This window comes from Sipha flava, unplaced genomic scaffold (assembly GCF_003268045.1).
Source record: "Sipha flava isolate LNK unplaced genomic scaffold, YSA_version1 117_pilon_pilon, whole genome shotgun sequence".
Classification (NCBI taxonomy): Eukaryota; Metazoa; Arthropoda; class Insecta; order Hemiptera; family Aphididae; genus Sipha; species Sipha flava.
In genome coordinates this window covers 98,817-126,223 of record NW_020271741.1, presented here as the reverse complement: position 1 = coordinate 126,223, position 27,407 = coordinate 98,817, and the positions used below count along the sequence as shown (strand labels likewise).

The 27,407-nt window shown below is 28.5% G+C and overlaps 2 protein-coding genes across 6 annotated transcripts in view; one reads left to right on the top strand and one right to left on the bottom strand.

Annotated features, from left to right (window-relative positions):
- The window catches only part of LOC112693628 (alpha-1,6-mannosyl-glycoprotein 2-beta-N-acetylglucosaminyltransferase-like), a 79,361-nt gene that overhangs the window by 9,237 nt on the left and 42,717 nt on the right, over window positions 1-27,407 (top strand). For 4 of the 5 annotated variants that reach the window (XM_025568817.1, XM_025568802.1, XM_025568810.1 and 1 more), the window contains exon 1: window positions 21,049-21,331. The exons of the other annotated variant lie outside the window; for it this stretch is intronic. The gene's annotated coding sequence lies outside the window, so the exon portion shown is untranslated. Of the gene's footprint in view, window positions 1-21,048; window positions 21,332-27,407 lie in introns of those variants that run through there. 5 annotated transcript variants of the gene reach the window in all.
- Window positions 1,506-2,036, bottom strand: LOC112693670 (ATP-dependent DNA helicase pif1-like). Its single transcript, XM_025568855.1, has one exon. It carries the CDS (start codon window positions 1,997-1,999, stop codon window positions 1,568-1,570), a length of 432 nt encoding a protein of 143 aa, XP_025424640.1. The 5' UTR covers window positions 2,000-2,036; the 3' UTR covers window positions 1,506-1,567.

Here is a 27,407-nt window from a genome sequence, read left to right as displayed (position 1 = left end):
CAATAACTAAACATTTTTTAATTTTTTTAGCACGATCATTTTCTATCGAAATCATCGCAAGACCTCTAAGACAGCGTTTAGGACATAGTGCTTCTTAGATAATTTTTTATAAATTTAAGTTTTGAGAATGTCCTCTCTACACTTGTTAGAGTAATCGATGATGTAAGGAACAATTTAGGGAAATAACATTTTAGATATAACATTAATATGTATTTATTATCATTATTCTATAATGTACTTTTCACATTTATTAATAGTAGTCTAAATATTATCATGTTAACATTGGATCATCCATATACACGTTTAGTAACCACTAATCAGTATACCTACCTTGTGTTATTTGAATATTCCATGATTTTATTTATTTGAACTGAAATGTTTATAAACAGTAAGAATTTTACTGCCATGCCTCTTTAACTATGAGGTCCGCGGAAATCTCGCCTTCGATCATAATATGATTTAATAAATAAAATTTAGTAATAAAATTTAAAGTTATAATACAAAATACCTACTATAATTTTATTTAAACTTACTAAAAAACTTAATATTATTACTACTCAAACTAGTTAAGGAGGGGATTAGGGGCAGGCACGTCATGAAGGGGGGGCCTTAGAGGCTTGGTCCCCTTAAGAAAAATTAGTGGCCCCGAACTGACTCCCTTGATTTTGATTTTTAAATATTATGATGCTTAGTTGTCCCAAACCGGCTAAATCCAGAATGTATATTCCATATGGGCGATTGTAAACTCCACTAGAATATCAATTAAGATAAAAATATAATAAAAGGTCTAATGTAAACTTCGCCAGTTTCTTTTCTTACCTGTAATGGGTATATGTAAACTCCTCCAGTTTTTTTTTTTTTTTTTGTTCACTTGCTCAGTGCTCATATTGCTACGTACCTCACATTAAATACGTTGACATCTATTGCGATGATGTATGTCAAAATTTATAAAATTATTGTCGTGGTTCGATTCATTTCAAGGTGGATATATATCCACATTGATTCATTTATTAATAATTTTATCTTCATATTATCTGAAATTAGTATTTCCAATGATGATAGGTAGGTAATAGGTAGGCAATAGGTAGGTATACTTTGACCAACATAATCGTTCATAGTCTGCATGTCTCAGTGTATATTTTGTGTTGAACGAAGTATGTTGTAACAAAATAATAATATAAAATTAATTACTGGTCAACGAGGCAATTTATTGGTTTTACAACTACAAATATAACCAAAATATAAAATATGCGTCTGGTGAAATAAAATGGAGGTATGATATTATATATTATTACTAGCTGTCCCGACACGGCGTTGCCCGCGTATTAGTTGGTTTTTTGGCATTTTCGTAGGCCATGTATTAGTGTTATTATGTATGAGAAAATTTAAAAGTAATAGGTAAAGTATCTAAATGTTGAAATTAAGTACAAACCAACATATATATTTTCTGAATTTACATTTTATTCATCTTATATTAAATTATTGTTTGTAATCAGTGACCTACTTACAAAATATACTATATACATTAAAAACATACAAAAATAAATTAAATTATTAAAACTAAAAATTATCTAAGTACTACTTTGTGTACAACATTCCTGGTTAACCTGTCTTTCGCTAACACGAAGAGATTTGATGGTTTTCCTACACGTGAGCAGGCAACATATAGCTGTCCATGTGAGAAACATGTGTTTTCCAAATCCAAACCGCAAATAGACATTGTTTGGCCTTGAGATTTATTTATAGTCATCGCAAAAGCTAAACAAATCGGAAATTGGAGCCTTTTAAACGGTATTGGAGATTCCGACGCTATCAGTGGAATACGTGGCAACAGGACGATATCTCCTTTAAATTTTCCCGACAAAATTGTTGCTTCAAGAATATTTTCGGTCATTTTTTTTATGACTAAACGTGTACCGTTACATAATTGAGGTGGGTTTAAATTACGTAGAAGAATAATTGGTGAACCAATTTTCAATTGAAGGTTGTGTGGTGGCATTCCTGGCAAATCCAGAGAATTCAAAAATTCAGTTGGAAAGTTTACGAATTCGTTTTCATCAATAACTGTGTCGATTGATTTAAAAGACATCAAATCACCGGGCAAAATCTGTTGTATATGGAAGTTAATTTCGTTCACATCAACATTTCTTGCTGCCAAAATAGCACGATTACAGAGTCAATTGTGATCTAAATAATAATTCAATATATCCGGAAAGACACTCTCAATTAGTTCATTTTTCGTTTCAACAACAGTGCAGAAAATATCTGGTAATTTTATGTATTGTGTATTTTGATGCAACTCAATTTCACCATTTCCAATATCCAGCAATTGTTTAGAAAAAACTTGTGCTGTTGGATCATTTTGCAATTGTACTCGTATATTCATAGTCAGTCGAAGTGTCTCAACACTTGTCCATAAAAACGATTGTTTTAAGCATGCGTTGATCTAATCGGCAAAAGTAGAGTGAGGAATAACTGGTAAAGTCTGCCGGAAATCACCGGACAGTAGTAAAACAGTACCACTGAAAAGTTTATTGTTGCCTTTCAAATCTTGCATAGTTCTATGAAATGCTTCAAGTGAATGTTTATGAGTCATAGTACACTCATCCCAAATTATTATTGCACTTTTTTGCAACACTGTAGCCATTCCGCTTTTTTTTTTAATGTTACACATTGCGTTTGGTTTGTTATGAATGTCTAATGGCAACTTCAATGCTGAATGTGCTGTTCGTTCACCATCTAACAAAGTTGCAGCAATGCCTGACGATGCAATTGCCAAAGCAATTTTCTGTTGGGAACGTGTCTTTGCAAGAATTAATGATATTAAGAATGTCTTACCTGTTCCACCTGGTGCGTCTAAGAAAAAAAACCCACCTTGGTCAGCATCAACGGTCAGCATTATCCGATTATAAATATTTTTTTGTTCGGCTGTCAGTAATGGCTCATTATTCACAATAATTGTAGCTAAGTCAATGTCATTGTACTGTTTTTCTCGTTGCAAATCAGTGTTAACTAAGTCGGCAGTCGGGCGATCAGGTGATGACATTCCATAATGACTAAGTGGCAAATTTGAAATTAAAATACATAAATCTTCGATCAACACTAATGCTTCATTATACATCTCTGGTGTGAAATCTAAATTTGGACATTGATTTGTTCGTCTAATTCGATGTAGTATATCTTCAGTCATATAATTTTTATATTTTTCCCACAGAGTCGATGATTGTGTTGGAACAGATGTTGTCAAAATTATTGCAAATAGTTGACGAATATTATTCGGTGTAGATGTCAATGCTGCATCAGCAAGTGTCAAGTCCCAATGATTATCTGCTTCCAGTAGTTGCAACTCGCAACATGCATCTTGATATGTATTGAACACTCGATCGTTCACTGTTCGCAAATATTCGAAAGATGTTGGTCCGGGAATATTCACCAGCAATAAACGCAAAAAGAAGAATTCACGTTGTTTAGGATGTACAGTGTAATGTCGTCCCAATGTCTTAGCTTTAAATATGCCTGGGATCGATGGATGTGGTTTTCCTTGCTTACGGGGCTCCTACTTTTTCCCTATTTTATTCCATGTAAAATATCGTGGAACATCGGTATATAATAATGTTTTTGCAAATTGGCCGAATACATCAGATTTTTGACATAATGTAAAGAATTCAGTTAGTGTCGTTTTCGGTGTCTCAAATGCTCTTTGGAGAATATTTTCTTCGGTAAAATATACTCGTTGACCGTTTTCAAGATGTACTGCAAGATGCTGGACAGAAGGTTCTCTTTCGTGTATGGGAAAACTGAAAATACGCCAGATAGCTTCGCTGCTGCTTATATATCTACCCATCTGGTATCTTGCTATTTCGTCATTTTTGTTTATATTTTGTATTTCAAATACGGCAAAATCACTTCCTTTATTAACATATTTACAAATGTACTTAATGGATTTGACGGAACTGCAAACTCGACATTAATATGAGCCTTATACGCTTTTGACAGCAATGGTGAGTACGGAACTACCCACCGATTATCAATTTCAACTTCATTTATAGAATTCGACTTTCGAATTGTAAATGTGTGACCACCATGCTCAGGGTCTCTGCGGCGATACAATGGATAACCATCGATATCCATAATAGTATCATTGTTAAAGGGTTTCGGGAAACGTTTCTTACACCTTCCTTCTTCCATGCATGGTGATGCCATGTTAAAAGCATCACACGGTCCGTGGATCATGTGACTGGTAACAATATCGAACAATTCTGAGTCAGTTAGTGGATCCGGAATTTCGGCAGAAATTATTTGGTCAATTTCTTCTGGACGGATTTTATCTTCAAGCAAAACCAAAATATGAGAATGAGGCAAACCTCGCTTTTGCCACTCAATAGAATACAGCCAGCAACGTGTGTTACCAAAAACTGAATATTTTACGATTAAATTAATTAAAGATTTTAACTTTTGTTTAAACACACGTGTAACGATATCGTGACGATGTATTGATTGTTGGCCTGGTAATAACAAACTTTTTATTTCTTCCCAATTTGGATTACACGTAAATGTAACAAACAAATCAGGTCGACCGTAATGACGTACATAAGTCATCGCATCTTGTATGTATTCCTGCATGCTCCGTGGACTGCCGATGTAGCTTGAAGGTAAAATACATGCAGTTCCGATGTCATTGGCGTTTAAATTTTTATCGATGTTTCCGGTGATAGCATCTCGTAAATGGATTTATTCTTCTGATCTTAATTTAGCCTGGTTATATCTAATATACCGTAAACGTTCACTTTCGATCTTAGCAAACATATCCACAACGTATTGATGGAATAGTTGACGATATCGAAGGATATAATTATCTTGATTAAGTCTAATCATCAATCGATGCGCGTAGTGGTTCATTGAACTAACTTTTTAATTGATTTCATTACCTAAAAAAAATGAGTTATTAAATGGTTATAAAAATTTAGAATAAGAAATTAAAATCACCAAAATAATTTATTAAATAGTATAGATTATTAAACGTACCAGTGATTGGATCACGCTGTTTGATGTTGATGTGATATTCATCCTGCCCTTGCCAGAATATTAGGGGATACTGAAGTGCGTCATACGAACGATGAAGGTCTGAAATTATATGAACAGTGCTGTCTCGACGTATGATTTTGAGGTCTCTGTTGTTAATTGGATCACCAACCATAATAACAGCAACTTCATCTACGGTTGGCGCGTTGAACTTTCCAGCGTGTTCTCCTGCAGGTACTTTGTCGGCTTTGATGACAATTTGATAACTATCATTTCTTAATTGAGGCGATACTCTTTTAAATAATTGGATAAGTTGATTATAATTTTCAAAAAAGTTTTCCAAAGATTCCACAGTTGCTCTCTCTTCTGCTTGTTCGATGAAATTATGCAGGCACCGAGTTGTTACGCGTTCCTCACAACTGCCCATAAAATAAATTTGGAGAAACTTTGGATCATCATTAGGCATTGGCATTAATGACCCAATCTTATGGTACACTTGGCCTTGGATTTTGAACGTAGTTACAAAATTATTTCCATCAGATGTGAGGTCGCAAATTTTAGTTGCGCCAAAGGACGTTATTTGGAAGCAAGAATTGAATTTGCGTGTCTTACGTAAAAATAATTTCGAATCGTCTGATTCGCCAGCAAGAAATGATTTTAAAGGTTCCGGTGGAATAGGAAGAGGTGCCAGTACAACTTTTCCAGATGCACAACACATACCAATCGTTTCATTGCGGAATTTTAACGCTTGACAATATTGGCATATTTTATCCATTGCACCAATTATAATTTTAGTATGTGCAGAGTAATTGATATCTGGTGCATATTCGAACGCAAGGCGAACGAATGATGCACGTGTTAATGCACGGTTGGTTTGTTGTCGCTCTCTGTCAAGTTCTCTAAATGTGGCTATGTGCCGTTCTCGCGCCGATCTTGTTCTCAATATATTTTGTCGTAGACGTTCATCACGCTGTTCTCGAGACTCTTGTCTGCGAATTTCTGCTGTTCTGATTTGTTGAGCTGCGTTTCTTGCTGCAATTTGTTCTTCCGATTCATGAGCTCTATTAGCACGCATACGTCGTGCATTTTTACTATACTGATTGTGTAGGTTAGATTTCCGCGGCATTATACTAAATTTAAAAAAAATTAAAGAATATTCAATACTGAACACTGCACAATAATAACACAATACCAAGTATTTATGGTTAGTGTGTAGGTAAAGTAAAATACGAAAACACTAAACCGATACAAATTAAACTGTATAAATAAAAATAACAAACAAAACTCGAGACGGCGCGATTAACTCGATAATGACTGACTCGGTCAGATTGTTGCGCTTTATATTAACTGATGAATACGTCGTACCGAACTTCGCATTTTATACCTTTGAACATTTCTCGAAAATTCTATAACTTTCTTCATTACAACAATTGCAATGCAAAAAATAATATTGAGATAAAAACTATCCTATATATTTATTACAATAATTGCAATGCAAAAAATAATATTGAGATAAAAACCATAGGTTAGGTTAGTTATAAAATTCTCGGAACAATTCATATCTACACGCCGCCGACGATAAAACACACACAATAGAAAAAAGGTCAGATTACAGATAGCTATATAGATACTGTCGCGGTCGGTCACGGGAAAACCCGAAATACACCATGCAATTATACACATTTATTAAAAAGTTAATTAAAATATTTAAAATATTAAAAAATTTGAAAAAAACTATCCTATATTTTAAGTTGGACCAAATTACACACGGTGTGAAAAATTTCATCAAAATCGGTCCAGTAGTTTCGGAGATTATCGCGAACATACATCGTGACACGAAATTATTATCACTTATTATTACTTATTACGTATTACTTTTAATAATATATCATATTAATTTTATACTACTAATATGGCTAAAATACGGTTCGAACAAATTATGGGTAGGATCATTTATTTTTCGGCTAGGATACGGATCGGCTGATATATTATCGGCTATAATACGTGCTCTCTAAATTAATTTGATTTAAAATCGTTTTAATTATTAAAATGATTTTGATTTTGATATAAAATATCGATTTTAACTTTTTTTAATTTCAATATAAATTTTGAAAATCATTACCAACCATTAACGATTTTGATATTGATTTTGATTTTTAACAATTTTATCGACAGATGAAATCGATTTCAAGTCATGTTACAATGTATAACATATATGATATAAAAATTAGAAGTATTCATATTAATAATACAAGAAATTATATAATAGAAAAAGAAATCGGAGATCAAATGCAACTGTTGCAATCAAACACAATAACTAGATTTGAATAAACATAATGCTTATTCCATACATTTTTACCAGTATAAAAAATGTTATTTCATCATTACCTATATTTATTTAATTATACACAAATTATTCGCATTGTATTATACCCTTACATTATTAGATTATAAAATATTAAAAAAATACAAAACATTTTTAACCATACCTGAAGAATTTTTTGTTGCAGACAGTCCTTAGTCTGTACAAATGAGAAGGAAAATATTTTAATTTTTTTTTTTAATTTTGCGAAACTCAGTTGGTATTAAAATATGGACTAAATGAGTATTATACTTAAAGTTTCACTAGATTCAATTGATATGTACCTTAAAAGTGCCTCGCCACACTATGCGTTTTGACAGGTCCGGGTAAAACGCATCCGGTTTGCCGGAAGCATATAAGCATATTGTACATTGTTAGAGAACCCAATGAAAATACTGTTTAACGATTGGTTGTAATCCCAATGACATAATAATTTCGCTATCAATTATCTGAATTTCATAAATCACGAAAATATCAGTTATCAAATTTCTGAATTTTGAATATTTTAAAGACGTTTTAATACTTTTAAACTTTTAACATTTATTTGGAATTTGAAATTTGATAAAATTATATTTCTAAAAAAATGTACAAATGACATTGTTAGAGAAATTGGGAATATCGTTAACATCAGATCAAACCTATCATGTATGGAAGATATCAATAATTAGGTTCCTTAATTTGGGGAGTTAAATTTTAATCATTGAAACTTCCACTCCAGTATTCCGAATGGACAACGAATTGTTTGCTACCTAATTAAGTCTTTTACAGATTTTTTTTTAGATTTTTACAGACTAAACGGTTGTACACAATTTTAATTTATACTATTTGTTGATATGAATAATAATTATTTATTTTAAAAGTTGTATTAATGTATTCTACAGTATTAGTATATGTATATTTTTTATAAGTAGAAAAGTTGAATTTGTAATTCATATTTTATAATATTATTTTAATTTTTTTTTCTAAATACTTACAGGATAAATATTTTAATTATTATAATTATGTATATATTTTATATTTTGAACGAAGTGATGAATGTATTGATTTTATAATATGGTTTTTTATTTATTTTTTATTTTTACAGACTGATAAGTAATACAAATTGTTAAGTTATATTATAATATCATAATTTAACGTTAACATCTCATTAAAAAAAAAAAAAAGTTATATTATTTGTTGATATGATTATATAATTTACAATTATTTCTATTATTTTTTATTTTTAGTGTCCATAACTAACATATTCTATTTGAAACAATGTTTTATCTTAAAATAAAAATTTGATATTAAATTTAAAATTGGTAGGTATCTTTATTTGGTAGATAAATTTATATATTAGGTATTTTATATATACCTTAAGGGTCTTATAATACATAACAGCATTTATTATTTTATATTTTTATTAGATATTAATTATTTAATATTTTAATAAAAAATTAATAAATAAATAATTTTTTTTTTTGGAAGTATAATTTCCGTGATTTATCAAATTTGTTAACTGATAACAGATAGTTGATAGCGAAGGTTATCTAATTCCATTGGGTGGGAATAGAGCCAATCGTAGAACAGTATTTTCATTAGGTTCTCTAACAATATACTTTATGCTTATATGCTTGCCGGAATAACAACTTACATTGCTTCTAGATTTAGTTCATATATGTCACACTAAGGCCCGGTTTTTCATTCACCCAATTATTCGCTAGATACGTATCTGGCGGATAATCTTTCAAATAAAGTGATTCCGGTTTTTCAATATAATTTTATTCTCCAGATAGCTATCTGACAGATAAAGTTTTCGGCAGTAAAATTATACTAATAGAAGGTAGTTACTGTTCACAGAGTTGGGCAAAAACAAATCAAAATAATGAATAAAAAATAAAAGCCTGAATAACTAATTTATTTATGAATAAAGAATAATTTTTTATTCTGAATAATTGTGGTGTACTGAATAAAGAATAAAATTATTCTGAATAGTTTTAAGCGTTAATAAAACAATTATTCAGAATAAATTTATTCGTTAAAATCATGAATGATATTAAATAAATAATGATATTAAATATAAAAGTATAGTTAATTTATTTTTGTCAATTATTATATATATTAATATGTATTACCTTTATATATATTATTCAAGTCTAAATAATAAGTATATTATCACTATACATCGTTATTTTGAATTTAAATTTATTATTTATATGATTATAACGAATAACTAAATAATGAATAAAATATAGTAAATAAAAATCTCCGAATAATGAATAACGAATAATAATACAAATTAAAATAATGAATAAAAATAAAAATCAATAATAAAATTAAGAATAAATCAATGAAGAATAATTTTTTATTCAAATAATCAATCGAATAATATTTTATTCGACTAATGCCCAACTCTGACTGTTCATTATGGAACAAGTTACACACATTTATTTGATTATGATTGGTCAATGATGAAATTGATAAGGAATCGTTCGATGATATTGACACATTATTATTTATTGTAATACTGTATGTAATTACTAATCAATAATCAGTTGCGTAGTTACGGGGAGGGTGTAAGGGGTTTCCACCCCCCCCCCCCCCCACAGATTTTTTTTTAATGATATTTGATTATTATTTATTAATATTTACATATTATAGTAAAATATTTTGATCTTACTATGATTAGGTACATATTAAAAAATGAGTAACAAAATAATTTTCATTAAATACGGAACAATATATATATATATAATACCATTTTAAATGTAATATTATTACATATGATCTCGTTTTATGATATACTAAGAACATTTAAAAACTTACTCTTAATCCACCCCCCCCCCCCCCCCAGAAAAAAATTGTATCTACGCCACTGTCAATAATTATTAATTTTGTTACGTGTTGAGTGTTGACTCTCGCTCGATATAAGTTATATTCACTTCTTTTTTCAACATGTCTCAAAAAAACATATCCAAAAAACAAATTTTACATTTTATGAAAAAGAACTTTTATTGAGAAATGATCTACAAAACCGTCACGCAATAGAAAATAAAGTGTTAACTAATAAATTACGAACAACATTTTTCCAAGTCTGAATCTCATCCTAAAGTCATGGTCATCTCACGCCAGCATATGTTTTATTCTTTCGTATACAGAGTACAGACGACGTCAATAGTTTAAATATTTAATTGTTTCATAATCATCCTCTTCAAATAAATACATGTATATTGAAATTGAAATTGTGTATTTATACACATATATATTTAAAATAATATGAAAAATTATGATAACTAACCATTTTTATGTTATTAGCTGTTAATTATCCGTCGAATAAGATTTATTTGATACAAAAAGTAACGGATAACTTATCCGTAACAATATCCATCGAATAAGGTCTATCCCGACATTGAAAAACTGAAATTTATCAATTTTTTCTTATCTGTCAGATAACTCAAGTTATCTGACGAGTAAATGTGATTGAAAAACCGGGCCTAAAGCGTTTTATCAGACCGGTCGATTTCTGTCACCAATCTACTGCAAAATGTTGCAGTCTGGCAGAAAACAAATCAGTAGGACGTATTATAAAAATACATTATGTTATATCGTGTATGACACACGCGTTTTGGCCGCTGCGTTTTATTAATATTTTGAGAAACATTTAAATAATTAAATAAAAGTTACGGTTTAAAATAATTGTTATTCAATTATGATTACTTTAGTTAGATAACTTATTAAATAGGTATTAAAATAATGATAAATTTCAGGTTGAAAAAATCACTTTTTACATAATATTTAAAAATAAACTCGCCTTAAAGTAATGGTAAAGCGTTCTTCGGCAGATGTCGGACTGCGGAATTCTGTCGCCGCTTTTTTTATATGTGTTCTTAGTTTTTCTAGTAACTCATTAAAATTCAAAATCGATGTACGGTAATAATCAAAATATTTATCAGGATATTGTCTAATATTTTCAAAAAAATACCTTGAATTGGTCTATTTTCTTACGGTCCGTATTTAATGAGTGTACACTGTATCCAGTACCTTTGTTTTACTTTTGGTGGATTTAATAATCCTAATGCTTCTACTGCAGCAACAACTTAATTTTTTTGTTGATTCATCATAGCTATTTAAATATATTAGGTAATAATAAGTACATAATATACTTAGAAAATATAAGTGGTATATACTTAATTGTTGTGTTAAAAAAAAAAAAAAAAATTAGATATATAAAAATTAAAATATTTTGACACGCTTCAATTATTCAAACAATGCTCGTACCTATATGGTAGCCGGTAGATATATATCATTATAAATGATAATCGATAATATTTCACTGTATAAATAAAAAAATAATATTGATCTACCAAAAATAGGGTAGGAACAATATAAAATGGTGAATATTTTTGGTATTTGACGACTAGCGGCGACAGCATGAATGCAGTATTGGAAACAATTTCAAAAACAAAAACGCATAGATGTGACATAGTCAAAGCCTTCCGGTCAAAACACATCAGTTTCAACCGGACCCGTCAAATTGCATGGTGTGGCGAGGCACTAAAACAACCCGAGTCTCAATTCATCATAAAAGCTTATATTGGCACCCAGTTCGTATGCAGCCAGTAAATCATACCATACCATATGGGTAACTCTAAAATGGATGTAATAAGTATACTACTGAAACAATAGTTTTTCACCGCACCGTCAAATGTTCATATGAACCGTGTATATAGCATTGTATTTTTGTACCCGTTAAAACATAGTTTTCAATTGTTTATTGTATAATTTTTTTTTTTCAAATAGATAATAATATGTAATATTATATACTATTATCTAGAGTATACCATCTATGCGCTGATGTAGGAGTGCTTTATTTAATTTATAAAACAATAGTTTAAAAACAATCTAATAATATAATATACCAAATACTTCAAAATGTATTATTGCTATGTAATACATTAAACTCTTTAATAGTACATTTATAAATCCGAATAATCGGGAAATTCAGATCTTTGGATTTCAAGCCCATCCCTTGTGTTAATCCAATATTATTATCATATTACGTTGTTGACTTTTATGACGCTTACAAGTGCCACCTGGTTCGTGTCCGTTATCTATGTCACTTAGACGGGTCCAAAAATGACCCTGTTATCCCGAAATATCCTAATATATATCAAGATATCCTAAAAATGCATGTTTCACCCAGGTACCAGTTTCACCCAAATTTTGTTATTATAAGATTCCCGTTTCACCCAGACTTTTTTAGATAAATTTAAATCTAAGTTGGTAATAGTTCGATCAAATATTATATTTTAGCCAACGACAAAAAGAAATAGTGCTTATTTGGTAGGTATGCGCTTTACAGACAACTAAACAAGTTTCTGGTCCAAAAAAGACGACTGTTATAAAAATTATAGTAATTTTAGTCATAATAAATATAATTTGTATGTAATAATACAAAAATCGATTGCAAATAAATGATAACGCATAAGAAATCCAGTCGTTGTCGAATCTAAATCAAGCAAAACCTGTGAAGGGCATACCGAAATATGTTTTATACATATTGTGGAGTGTTTGAGTAAATTTGATTTTTAGTAATACGTTTTAGTAAATATTGTGGATCAGGGCCGTCATTTGGAATAAAACCATAGGTTAGCTACTTTGGCAACCCAGAGGGAGGAGGACTAATATGAGCCTTAGCCCACTCCTACCTCTTCCCACATTGACTGTGTGAATTCTAAAACAATAAAACTAGTCAACATTTAACACTTTGAACGTTAAATACATAATATACAATAACATATAATGAAATATTGAGCATAATTTACATAATTGACCTCTAGAACATGTGAAGGATAAGTCCTAGTGAATTGTTCATAAGACTTGATAAAAATACAACAAAAATCACCTCATATATTTTTCAATTAAAACATTTATTTATTCAATTTATCAATTTATAATTTTTAAAATCAACAATTTTAAATATTATTTAAAGTTTCATTGTTTCTTTCAATTTAGTGAAGAATCATGCGACGTCCATTCTCTGTAGCATCAAATTCTTTTATAACTTTATCCTTGTTAACCTCTTGATTTCTGTGACATAGAGTACTGCTAAATTATTTAAGCGATCTTGGCCAGCAGTAGATCTGAGATAGGTTTTTATACGTTTTAATGAAGAAAACTTCTTTCGCATGTTGCTGTATTTGTCGGCAATATTAAAAATAATTTTAAAATTTGCGCATAGACATGGGAATCCAATCTGAATATTGTTGGATAAATGATAAGATATTCGACAGTTAAGTGCTATTTATTTTACTTAATTTTGTGACTGTTTAAACATTCTATTAAATATATTAACTTCACTCTGTAATTCAGGATTATTTACACCATACGTATTACTTATTAGATTATATGAAGCAGCATCTGGTAAATCACTAGTTAATACATCATTCATAGCATTTAGAAGATTTAAGTGATTTTCTTTAAATATTTCTTCTATATCGGCAATACCTAATTATATTCAAAGCAACATAAAAAAAAATGTATTAAATAATGATCCTTTACATTTATTACATTTTGTTGAGACTTTCCTCCGCCTATTTTCATTGGAATTTTTCTCTCTCTAGGTAATTTTGCTTCTTCTAAGTCATAATTTTCAACAATATTTTGGGTTTCTAACCATAAACTATTAAATTTATCTTGAGTTCGATTATCTTTAAATGTGTTAATTGTTTGCTGTGCCATCAAATGCACCGATGAATAATTCATTGATGGCGTTTGAAGGTATTTTAATAAAATATTAGTTTCATAAAAAACAAATTTTAGTAAATTTAAACAAAAAATAAAATCAAAGGTTTCAATTGATATAAGTAACGAACTAGCATCAGGACCTGCAAAAGTGTCATTATCTGAAATTTTGTGTAGTGAATGAAATAACGCTGATAAATTTTCCAATACTACTTTAATAGCTTTTAACCGGTAATTCCATCGAGTGTCAGATAGTGATTTTAATGTTTTTGGTATTTTACTTTCTGAAAAAGTAGTTCTCATTGATTCAAAAATAGAAAATCTTTTTGAAGAGGCGCCATTAAAATTATGTAATTTATTCAAAACACCAAAAATATTTCTTATTTGCTTAATTTGTTTAGTTGAATCAACGAAACATAAATTCAAAATATGTGCATAGCAATGTACACAAATTGCATGTAGATTTTCATTTTTAATTCTAGCTTGTACACCGATATAAGAGCCACGCATAGAAGCAGCTCCGTCATAACACTGACCCAGGGATGGCAAGAGGGGGTGGGCAATAGGGACAGTTGCCCAGGGCTCCGCGCCTTAAATTATAATTAAGGCTCCGCAGTTCTGATTTAACTGAACTTAAAACATTTTATTAATATAAATTATTAGACCCAACATTTATTTTGCCCAGGGCCTCGCAAACTCTAGCACCGTCACTGCACTGACCTTTGATATTTTGAATTTTCAAGTCATTATTATTTAAAACTTCTTTTATTAAAGCTACCAGAGATTCAACATTGGTACTAAGAGTTTGAAAAAAACCTAGAAAAACTTTAATTGGTTCAAAACTTTCTGTGACATACCTAACATAAATGGATACTTGTTCATGCCTGCTTATGTCCTGGATATCATCAACCAATATGCTGTAAATACCCGCAACTTTTATATTGGATCAGTGAGTCAGTGGTATTTGGATTTTATATATCTACTATATATATTATATAATAGGAGCAGTGTTGGAACTTATCTAGATAAATTATCTAGATAGATATTTTGTCATGTATGTAAATACATTAATTTTTATTTATATATATATGTGTATACATGTATATATAGTAAAGTTTTGTCAAATATGTAAATATTAAATATGTGTGCACAAAACATTTTTAAAATTTTATCTAAACTGTAATATCATTGTTTTCTTATATAAATTGTATAGTGTACGCAAAAATTATATTGAAACTGGGCAATTTTCCCTTTTAATTAATAATAAATAAATTTTATGTACAAATATTTTAACATTGTACGCACATATCAGATTTGCTTAATATGTTAGTTTAACGCGTTTATATATAATACTACGTAAATGCTGTTTACTACACTACTGTGTATGTGATTTAAAATAATTATACTGTTACACGAATATGTGACTAATCTATGCTGTTTGAATGTACATCAAGTAAAACGCTTTATAACTATAAAACAACATTATTTTATAGATTTAAGTTGATGTAACTCATTTTGCTATTATTAAAAAGTACAGATTTGTAGAGATCATTCATAAATAATATACTACGCAGTCACGTAGTTGGGTGCAATGACATTTTCGTGTAGGTACATACGCGATGTATGTTTACATCTAAAAATGTTTCGCTCGGACATTACGATAGTATAATTTCGTAAACCGCATCGCCATGGCTGAAATTATCATGAGTGTAATTTTTAGAAATAAAATATTTACGTTCCACTTCATATATTCTAAACACATTCAAGAATACTACTGTAATATAATGACACTATACTGAAGAGTGAAAAATGCATAAGTGCAAATTGTTTTTGAATAGCAAAAGGGCTTAAATGCTTTTATAGATTATACTTATGAATAATACATAAGTAGTAACTTCATTATCACACTTAATGATAAATAATCACTGCGGTTTATATAATACATGTATAAAATCTTAAACTCTTATGATCATTATAATTTGAATTAAACAACATATTATAACACGATTTAAAAAATCGCAATCCAAAATTTACCAATGCCCTATTATATTATTAATAATTACGTAATAGTATATTACATTGTAGCTATATTACGTATCAAGTGATACAAACGTGTACCGTGTATCTATAATATGGTAGGTATATGGGTTATCGACTTATTCAAATATTATCAATAATCTTATTTTATTATTATTATGATTATAATTATATTGAAAATAAGATTCTCTGATAAAAGTAGATACTATAAACACTTTTAATTTGATTTTTCATCCTTCAAGTTTTATAAATTTTGAGTATTCAAAAACATTACTAATGAGTTTAGGTAAATATTAATTTTATCGAAAACAAGCAATGTTCTTTGATGTACAAAATGGAGTACAAAGTATACTCATTTAAAAAATATTGCAAAAAAGTCTTGTTAGTATTGATTTTTACTATTTTTTAATTTGATGTGCTAATTTTTATTAACAATGTCAATCAGTGGCGTAACGATAGGGTGGCATGACGGGCAATGGGCCACGGGCCCACGACTCTAGAGGGCCCTTCAAGAAAAAAATAGTACATTCAAAAACAAATCATCATAATAGTGAAATTTATAAATACGATTCTGTTTAAAAATATATGTATATTTTTGTAAAATAAAATAAATTTAATAACTGATCACGATTATGTTTATAAATTATTTTATTTACCAGTCCGTCGACATTGTCGATATTAATATTATTATACATTTAATGATATTGTTATTTGTAAAATGGAAATAACAATGAAGCGTATCGCAATCGCTTGTCTTTGAAACCGAACGTAACATTTACATTTAGATACTAGATCAGATTAGAACTATTCTAGGAAAAAGTGACCGTCGTTTAGTCGTTGTTACTTGATGTTCTTTTAATTTATATTTTATTTTGTTATTAGTCAATGACATGTCGTTTGGGCTGGTCGTTATGAATCAGTTTTTGCGCTTAAAATTAGATTTGTTGAAATTCAAAAAGCTTTAACAAAAGTTGTACTTTGCAACTCTAAGTTAGATGAGCGAAATTAAGCAGATGGGATTAAAAAACAAATTGAAAATCATAATTTTATTTGCACTTTAGTTTTTCAATGTAAAATTTTACAAATTATAAACCTAACTTCTAAAATTCTCCAGTCAAAGTCATTTGATTTAGATAATGCATCTAATTTATTAAAAAACTGTTATGAACAATTAAAAGAATATAGATGTAATTTTAATGATCTCTTGGAAGAAGCAAATATAGTTGCTAAAAGTTGGTCTATCCCTACAGAGTTTCAAAACAAACGTCGTAAAGTAGTAAAAAGATATTTCGATGAACTATGTACTGATATGCGTTTAACTTGTCCAGAAAGCTTATTTCGTGTAACTATTTTTAATAGAACGTTGGATATATTAATAAATCAAATAAGTAAACGTTTTTCAAGTTTTCATGAATTAATGCTAAATTTCACATGTTTACAACCATCTTTTCTCACATCAGCAACAGCTTTAGAGCTTTTAAATGAAGCTACAAAGTTAGTAAACAAATATGATAAAGGCATATCAAAAACATTTACAAGTGAAATTTTAGCTGTAAGATCAACTCTTAAAAATCAAATAAATCAACTTAATTCAACTAGAGATCTTGCTCAACTTTTAATGGTGAAAAATCATTCTTTAACAGCCAGTTTCCTAGAAGTATGTACTACTCTTTTATTATTTTTGACAATTCCTGTTACATGTGCAAGCGCGGAACGGTTATTTTGGAAACTAAAAATTATTAAAAGATATTTAAAGAGTAAAATGATACAAGATCGTTTAAGTGGCCTGGCATTAATTTCAATCGAATAAGAAACTGCCCGAGAAGTTGACTTTGAAGATTTAATCGATATGTTTGCCGAAGCAAAAGCAAGAAATTTTGAATATTTAAATTTTGTATTGCTTTGTATATATTTTTTAAACCAAAAAATGTTTTGTAAAATTTTACTATAAAAATAATATTACATTAAACATGTTTTTTATTGTTTGTAGCCTTAAAGGGTAGAATTGTATAGGTGGTTAGTTTTTGAAGGATATTCCTCATATCTCGTTCTTCCAAATTTATAAAACTAAGGGCTCGATTGGATTATTTTGCCACGGGCATTAAAAGTTCTGGTTACGCCACTGATGTCAATATCAGTGGAATAACTACAAACCAAAAATTATTATAATGTATTCCAATCTTCGAAAAAAATATTCGTAAAAAGTTTTAAAATAATAGTAGATAATTAATTTACTTGTACCGAATATTTATAAATTATTTTCTTTTATAAAAATAAATAAGTGACTAAGTAATTTCATAAATTGAAGAAGAATAATTTGAATAATGTTTAATAAATAAACGGAGAAGTAACTAGCAAACAATGTAAAAATAATATAAGTAAATTATTGTTAACAGTAAGCAATTAAATTAGAATTTTTGTTGCTATCAATTCGTATTATATTAGTAAGCTTAGTAAATAGAAAATGCATTGTCTCATCATATAAATTATATTTATAATTGCAATGTAAATATGTAAGTCGCACTAAAAAATAAAAATTATTAATAATTATTTACTGACAAGTGATATTGATGACTACTTGTTTATAAACTTGATTTTATATTAACCCCCTCCCACCAGTTAAAAATGTAGTGAATGACACTGTATGTGATGAGAAATTAGAAAAAAAAAACTAGTATTTATTTTAAGACTTCTAAAAGACAAAATCGTATAAGATAATACTATTATTATTATTTGTTAACAATATTTTTTCATTGTTATTGGTGTATATTTTATTTAACGATATTAAATTATAGCTATTTCGTTGTTTTCCATTAACTTTTATTTTTTAGTTTTAATTTATTTTCGGTACAACAAAAAAAATTTAGATTTTGGGTTATTTTCGGTTCTTAAAAAATGAAAAACTTATTTTGAGTTTTGGCATTTTACTGATCCAAGAAAATTTTTTTCTCTTTTAATTCTTCAAAAATGTAATAAAGTATTAGTGGTATTAATTGGCGTCAATTATGATGGCCAATACCAATTTTCAACTAGATATCCCACTAATAGCTAATGTCTAAGAAGAGGACTAAATAAGTAAAAAAATTACTCATAACTGTCACTAAAATAAAGAGATGTTTAAAATACGAGTACCTTTTTTTGTTTTTTATAGTTTATACATTGGTTGTCAGTTATCATTTTCGGATTACCACTTGTTATGTATATCATTATTCAGTATTTCAAATCTTTAAAATATGCACTAATATTTATTTTTATTACCGCATATTATATTTGTTTAAGGTTAAATTTGCATTCAGTGGTTTCAGTGGATAATACATAGGATAGTCTGCTCCACTTTCACAGGATTTTATACTGATCACTTCCTATACATTATTTTTGTTGCAATTCCTATTACATTAATATCAGTTGTTACGTAGAAATATTGTGTACTCAGAAGTTTGAATTCTGTAGGTTAGGTTGAGAATGATTATTTTTGTATGTTATAAATTCTAATAATAACAATAATAATAGATCTACGTATTTGTTTAGTTCTTATTACTTACTGACGTACGTTTACGAATAAAAATAATAAAATCATAAAAAACCGAAATCAACCGTCAAAGACCTTAAGAAAAATATATCAGTTCCGGTTTTAAATCAAATTCTAATAAGGGTTCTAGCTTGGTTCCGGATTTAAAAATGAATTTAAATTAGGGTTCGATACGGTTCCAGTCTCTGAACAGCGTTTTCGCGTGTTGTCATGACATCTGTTGTACACACAGATTTAGAACTAGACAGCCGACTGCCTTGGCCTTTTAAATTTGGGAAATGTGCGCCGGTAGATTAACGTGTGAATACCAGTATAGGTATTATCGGAATAGCAAATAGTTATTCTACTCGTATCTACTGCTAAACAGTATTGATCTTGCGCGTTTATCGACAATGCACATAAACGATCGACATTAAGACGGTATAAGAATGATCAAGACTTGCAAGCGTTGCCCCAATTGACCAACGGGTGCTCCGTTCAGTCGTAATCATGCGTCTACCTCATGCACGTATGTCGTATGCCAGAGGCTTAAATGTATATTTTTTCGTACTGCACACTTAAAGATTTTGTCATACTGTCCTTTTAAACGTAAATAGTTATGAGTAACAGTTAAAGTAGTAGGTATTTCAGATTTTGCTGGTAATAGATAGAATTTTAAAAATATGTAAAATAATTTAATAAAAAAATGTAAAATTAATAACAAATACCAAAATATAGAGAATAGAATCATAATACACATAACATTTCGTATTACGCAAAGTGTGTCGTACTGTACTCAATTTTAGTCCCTGTCGTACGCGGAGTCGGCAGCGTAGTTGTTACATACAGCGGCGGATTGGCTAAAAATGTTGGCCCGGGAAATTACCGTATGTCCGGCCCACCATACAATAATAATAATTTACCATAACAGTCTTCTTTATTCATGGATTAAATGCTCGTAGAACTGTTTACATCAAGTTTACACTAGGTTTTTATCACAATCTTACAATTAAATACAATATACTTAAGTACAATAATTTTATAAAATTATTTTTAATCCAAGTACATCGGTCCAGTGTGACTACCGGCCCACCGGGAACTTTCCCGGTATCCCGCCGTAATCCACCGCTGGTTACAAATCCGTTGTGCTTTGTGTCTGAAACAATAGTGATAATAACAGTGGAAACGTTCGGCAAGGACCGACGAGCAGACATTGTGCCGTATTATTTGAACAAGAGGTGTGTGCTATTGGTTTCCGCGAAGGTCTTACGGCTGCGGCGAGTCGCGTTTGTAGGTCAGACGTTGGCGATGGGTCGCTTGAGGGCGCGGCGGTCGGGCTGCCAGGCGAGTGGCAAGTCGTCCACATCGCCGCGACCGGTGTTTACATTATCGCCGAACCTCTCGTACCGCTCGAACCACTGATAGTCTTATCATTATCGTGCACGATCCGCTCGGTTCGTACAGTGCAAGTCGTCGCGTCCGTCCGGCATTTCAAACGTTTTTTCGCATCATTATTTTGGTTATTTTTTTTGAATTTTTTTTCACTCTCCCCTCCCATCGTCTCGCAATTCCAAACGGTTTTCCGATCGAACCGACTCGCCTCGTTCTTGACATGTAACGTCGGAACCGAACGTTCGTTCTCCCCGGAAATTCGCGTGGACCCGGCCGTGGCTATGAAGGTGAGTCGATTCAATAATAATGTTCGGTAAAAAATATTGCACCCAATCGACCGCCGGGGCTGGTGGTATAGGGGTACATTAATTAATTTCTTCCAGATTGTGGTTTTCAGTACAATCCATTTATAACGCTGGATTTAATTTAATAGTAAACAATTATAATAGTAGGTGCATATTATTATTCTAAAGTATTAGAAAAGATGATTATTACCTATATACATGGGTGCTGTGGGAGAGGTGCTAGGGGATGCACTTGCTCCTTCTGGATGTGAAAAAAAAGAATAAAATTTAAAAATGTAGGATAGAAGCTATTATTATTGTTATTGGATTTTTTAGTAGCTCTTGCAATACTTTGTAGCCGTCGAAAAAAACGAAAATAATTTTGTATTGACATACAATTTGAAGACGTATTTAACTTAAAAAATGTAAGCATTATTTAGAAATCGACGTAGATACTATGCATGAGTACCCCTTGGCAAAATTTCTGGTGGAGTTTATAAAGTGATTATTTAGTTTCTGTACTTGGAGGTCGAATATATATTTTAATGGTTGTGAATACCTACACCGGATATTTCTTTAAAAATAAACTTGTAGCACAAATCCATCTGAATTGAATTTGGTAAAAACAAAAGATTATTGATTTAAAAAATATGGTTGATTATTATTTTAAATATTGACAAAATAAAATTATTTATGCATATAATTTAATTATTTTTTTTATATTGATCAATAAATCAAGCTTTAAAATAAAACTCAGCTATTTATTAAAATTATATATCCATAAATTTTCTTATATTGAGTAATTGTGTCAAAATTAGTAAATAAATGTTTTATTTGTTTAGCTTGTGTAATTATTTACCTATTTAAGCGTTTTTTTCCAATGAAAATGATGTTTATCTTACTGATATGAAATAGCTTATAGATCAATTAGTATAGTTAAATCTATTGTTTATGTTCATATACATTTTTATCGTATGGTTATTTATTTATTGCTATATATATTTATTTTTCAAATTAGAGTTTCAATTGTATTACTTCTACCATGTAGAATACTTTTTTAATGCTGGTTAAACAAAAAGAAAATAATAAAAATGAAATAGGTGGAGATGGTAATTTTATGATTTTCAATTATTTCACTCTGTTTTGATATTTTTTAATTAAAATTTCATAAAAAGATTAAAGAAGTTTTTAACCTACATTCTTTAAAATGTTTCTTTATTATTTAAAGTTTAACTTAAATTGTTTAATATAAAGTTTACTTTACAATTATGTATTTATTCCTTACAGCATGTAGTAATAATATTACCTCCCAATACTTATACAATATGTATACTCGATTCATAAATTGTAGTAAACTATAAAATTGAATAAGTATAAAACTTGACCATAAAATAGTATATATATTTCAAGGATGATAAGTTAATTATAAAAAGTATAAGAATCACTTATCTAAAGACCAATGGCCTCAGAAAATCAATAATGAAAAAAGATAGGTGTTCAATTTTTCTATAATATACCATGACTGTAGAGTAAATGATGTGGAAAATCATGTTATGACCAAAGAAAAAATATATACCTACCTTTTAATAGCCTATTTGTCTATTAAAACTTCTGAATAATTATTTAAGTTATATTTCGGTTTCTTGGTATATTTCGTCAAGTTTGTAACTCTACTTGTAACTCTGCTTATTTTCTGCATGTAATTTATTTTCATTGTGCAATATACATACTATTAGTTTTTATTGTTTCTGAAAATTCCTGTGTCAACATTTTTTACTTAGACATCTGTTGGGATTTTGTTTTATTTATAGAAAATCAAATATTTCTTGTTGTTATTTTATTATTATTTTTCATTTAGGAAAACTATACATTTCTGTTTGAAAAGAAAATTTCTTTTGACTTAAATTATTTATTACCTAAATACATGTGTGTATGTTAGTATTAATTATTTGTTAATACTTAAAATGATTATTTAATAAAATATTAAACCATCAGAATTTTAATTTAATTATTATGACTAAAACTAAAATATATTTAGAAATCTTTAATTCATTAATTTTTATTAGTCATAAAAACATTTGAAAGAATAATATATAAGATGAATTAGTACGTCTAGACTCTAGATGCGAATTAATTCAGATACTATATTATCAAACAATTTTAAAATTTTTTATTTATCCCAAATATTTTTATTTAGTCTATTATGATTGCCATTTGTATGTTATTTTTATTATAATATTTACTTCACTAATACTTTTTATTTAATTTCTTAAATCTGATTCATTTAAATTATAAGTATCACTACATTCAAACCAATTTGAGTTGTTTTGATTTTGATTATATTTTATAACTTTTTAGGATGATAATTACATGCTTGAATTGATTTTCAATATTTAAAAAAAAAAACTCAAAATGGAGTTCTGTTTTATTATATAAATGGCTTATCAATATAATGATTTATATAAATAATAAGCGGACATAATTATAATTCATTATTTGAAACATTTAATGATAGACTATCTTAAATCTATTAAGTATTAGTTATTAAAGTATAGTCTATTTCAAGATAAATATTTTTTTTATTTTTGTAATATACTAAAATACTAAAATAGTGGTTAATTCTGTACACTGCATGTATATTTTTAATACTGTATATTTTTACAGTATTGTATATTTTTAATACTAAAATAAGTAGAAATACGTTAGGCATTTATTTTATGTTTATTCAGTTAAACATTTAGTTAAATTGAACATTGGTAAATAACTATTAAAACATAATATAAAATTTCTTCTTAAAAATTAAATTTTATATAACTTACAAAGGTTTTTTTTTGTTTTTTTTTAATTATGGTTTTTATGTATTTTCCTTTGTATCTGAATTGACTATTTTAAATCTTGAATCAATATTTTTTTCCTTGTAACATTAATTTTACTTAAAATACAACTTATTGATGCGTTAGACTTAATATATTCTGAATACTATTGGAGTCAATACCTATTTATGTATTTTAAAGTTTTATTCTGACTTTTGATCAGAATCTTGAACGCGATTTTAATTTAAATCTCCTCAACAAAGAATTACCATCTCAGAATCAATAATATCTAATTCCAGTACCCCACCATTTTTATGTTGAACACATGTAAGTATTTCATTAAATTTTATAAAGTTGTATAATAGTTTATTAATTAATAATGTTTATTGAACATTTTAGAAGTATTAAAACTATGTGAAATGTTGCATAAAATAATTTTTATCAATAAAATTATGTATATATTTTTTTTAGAAATAACTAGTAGCATGCATTTAAATATAAAAAGTACTTATTACTTAAAAATGGTTTTAACAAACTTTTGAAATTAAATTAAATTAATTTTCATTTATTTCACAAAATTTCATTTTTATTTATGTTTATTTCTTGAAAGTTACTAATTTAAGTAATTTGCAAATTAAATTCAAAATTATTCATGTTATATTCTATGTAATATATATAATATTATATTTTATGTAATTCTACAAATATTTTTACAAATTGTATATTTTTTTCATAAGTGTTTCAAATGTAAGAATCAAAGTAAAAATGGTTATAATTTTACAAAAATATCTCTTGAATACAAAAAGTTACTATAAAGCGAAACTTTATGTTTATATTATATTCTAATGTAAAAAATTAGTGATCTATTATACATTTGATTTTTCCTTAATCAACTTTTACTCAAAGTTTAAAAAGAAAAAAATATTTGTTATCTTTAAATATATTTGTTAAATGTTAATAAAAATGTTTGCAGTTGTTTTTTTAGTTGTCATTCATTTATATTTTGATTTGTCATTTTTTTTGAAATTTAAATTAAATTATTGAACAGGTTATTCTTTATTATTCTTTAAATATAGCTTGTTATATAGTTATTAAATTATATGATATTTTATAATTTATCATTTTGCTTTCAAAATTCATACTAAGGTTTAAGTAACTCATCATACAATTTATGATTGATGATCTAAAGTCTGAATAATTGTTTTCTTAGCTATTCAGTGTTTTTTTTTTGTATGTGATTTTATAATAAGTCAACATTTTAGTGTATAAACTTTGAATTATCTAAGTACTATTGAATTATGATGATACATATAATTTATCTCTATTATCATATTCTAAATAGGTGATTGATTAAAAAATTAAAACATATAGGCCAGGGATCCTCAAACTTTTATAAACACTGTACCCCTTTTATCAATTAACTTTTTTGGGTACCCCTTCTTAGTTAGAAAAACTAAAATAAATATAAAACAAATTAAAAATAAATATTTATTTCATTAAAACATAATACACAAAAAATGTTAAAAACAAAAATAGCTACTTTCAAAAAAAATTAGTGAGAATGGTTAACTTGTTTTTGTTGGTACAGTTGATCAATAATTTAGTTTAGTACAATCTTAAATCATCTTCAACATTTAACTTGTTTCTATATTTACTTTTAAACTTGAATAACCTTTTCTACATATATAATTTAAATTTAAAGATTGTAACAAAACGTAAAGTCTGTATAGCTTTTTATTTTGTTATCTATTATTTACAAAAGTATTAATAATAATAATAATAATAATAATAATACGGGAGACTGTTTCGCTGCTTACGGGATAATTTAAGTACCTGGGACAGCTATGTATTATGCAATATGTATGGTATGGTGATTACTTCGATTGAATCGTACCCATATGTTTAATCAACAGCGCGTCCAGGTACGGGGAGAATTCATTTTACGGCAGATTTCGGGGCCATTATATGTATTATACTTCCCTGCGTTAGCCGCAGAAGTTTGTAATAACCTTACAGAAATCGTGTAGTCTATATGCGGGTTCGAAAACGGTCGGCTAATTGCGCGCTACCTGGTCTGACGAATTCCGATAACAATAGTTTGTCAGCCGGTTTTGACGCCGCGAGGGCGATAGTAGCATATACGCTATACTCAGGAATACTAGATTATGTTGTCTCGTTACAAGGTTTGTTAGCCAGACTCGTACCCAGTGCTCGGAGTGGGGGGGATATGGAAGGATGGCATCCCTCTACTTTTTTGTATTTACAGTTTTCATCCCTCTACTTGTTTTGTCTAGAATAACGCATTCCTCCTTAGACTTGTATTTTAAAATGATATACTTATCATTTTTATATTTTTGTATAAGACATTTTTTTTTTCAGTGAAAATAATTGTTTTTAACATTCAGGCCCGAGCGCCTGGCTTATCGTGTTGTTTAGTATAAGCTGTTTCGTAACTCGTATTATACCCGTATTTAGAGCCACGGACTAAAATAATATACTTTATGTGAACTATTTTAAATTAAATTATTATCTCTACGGAGCTATGTAGAAATAAAGAGACTAGCAAAGAATAGGGAAGATTGGTTGAAGCGACAAGGGGATATTGCCTTTAGATAAAAAAAAAAAAAAATATAGGTACACAAGGTGTGAAGAATGTTATGATGATATCAGGAAATCTGAATTATGAAGCATCCCTCCACTTATCTTGAACCATTTCGACCACTGATCGTACCCCTTGAAAATCTCTAGTACCCCTAACGGGGTACGCGTACCACAGTTTGAGAACCACTGATGTAGGCAATAGATATTTTAATTTTAACGTTATGTAAAATGTAGTTAAGCTAAATATAAAATGGTTAAAAAATGTAAGAAGAACCATTATAAAATATGGACTAATAGGATAAATTCAAGGCTTTTTATTGCTTATAGATATAATAATAACATTATTATGAGATAATTTTTATTAAAATAATGTCATACATTAATTTTTCAGTTAGTTATATCTATCATAGAACATATCAAATTTAATTTTAATATTTTATGCCAAAATGATGGACTTGTTATGAAAATTGTTGTGTACCCTCATCAGAAAGTAGAAATGAATTGTTCAATAATTAAGTTAACAATTATTTATTAATTATTATTTAAAATAGTTATTCACTCTCTTTCAGTTATCAAAATAAGAACATTTAATGTAATCTTTAATGTATTAATAAATTTCATTGTCTTGATTTTAAAGTAAGATATATTTACTACATTTTATAATT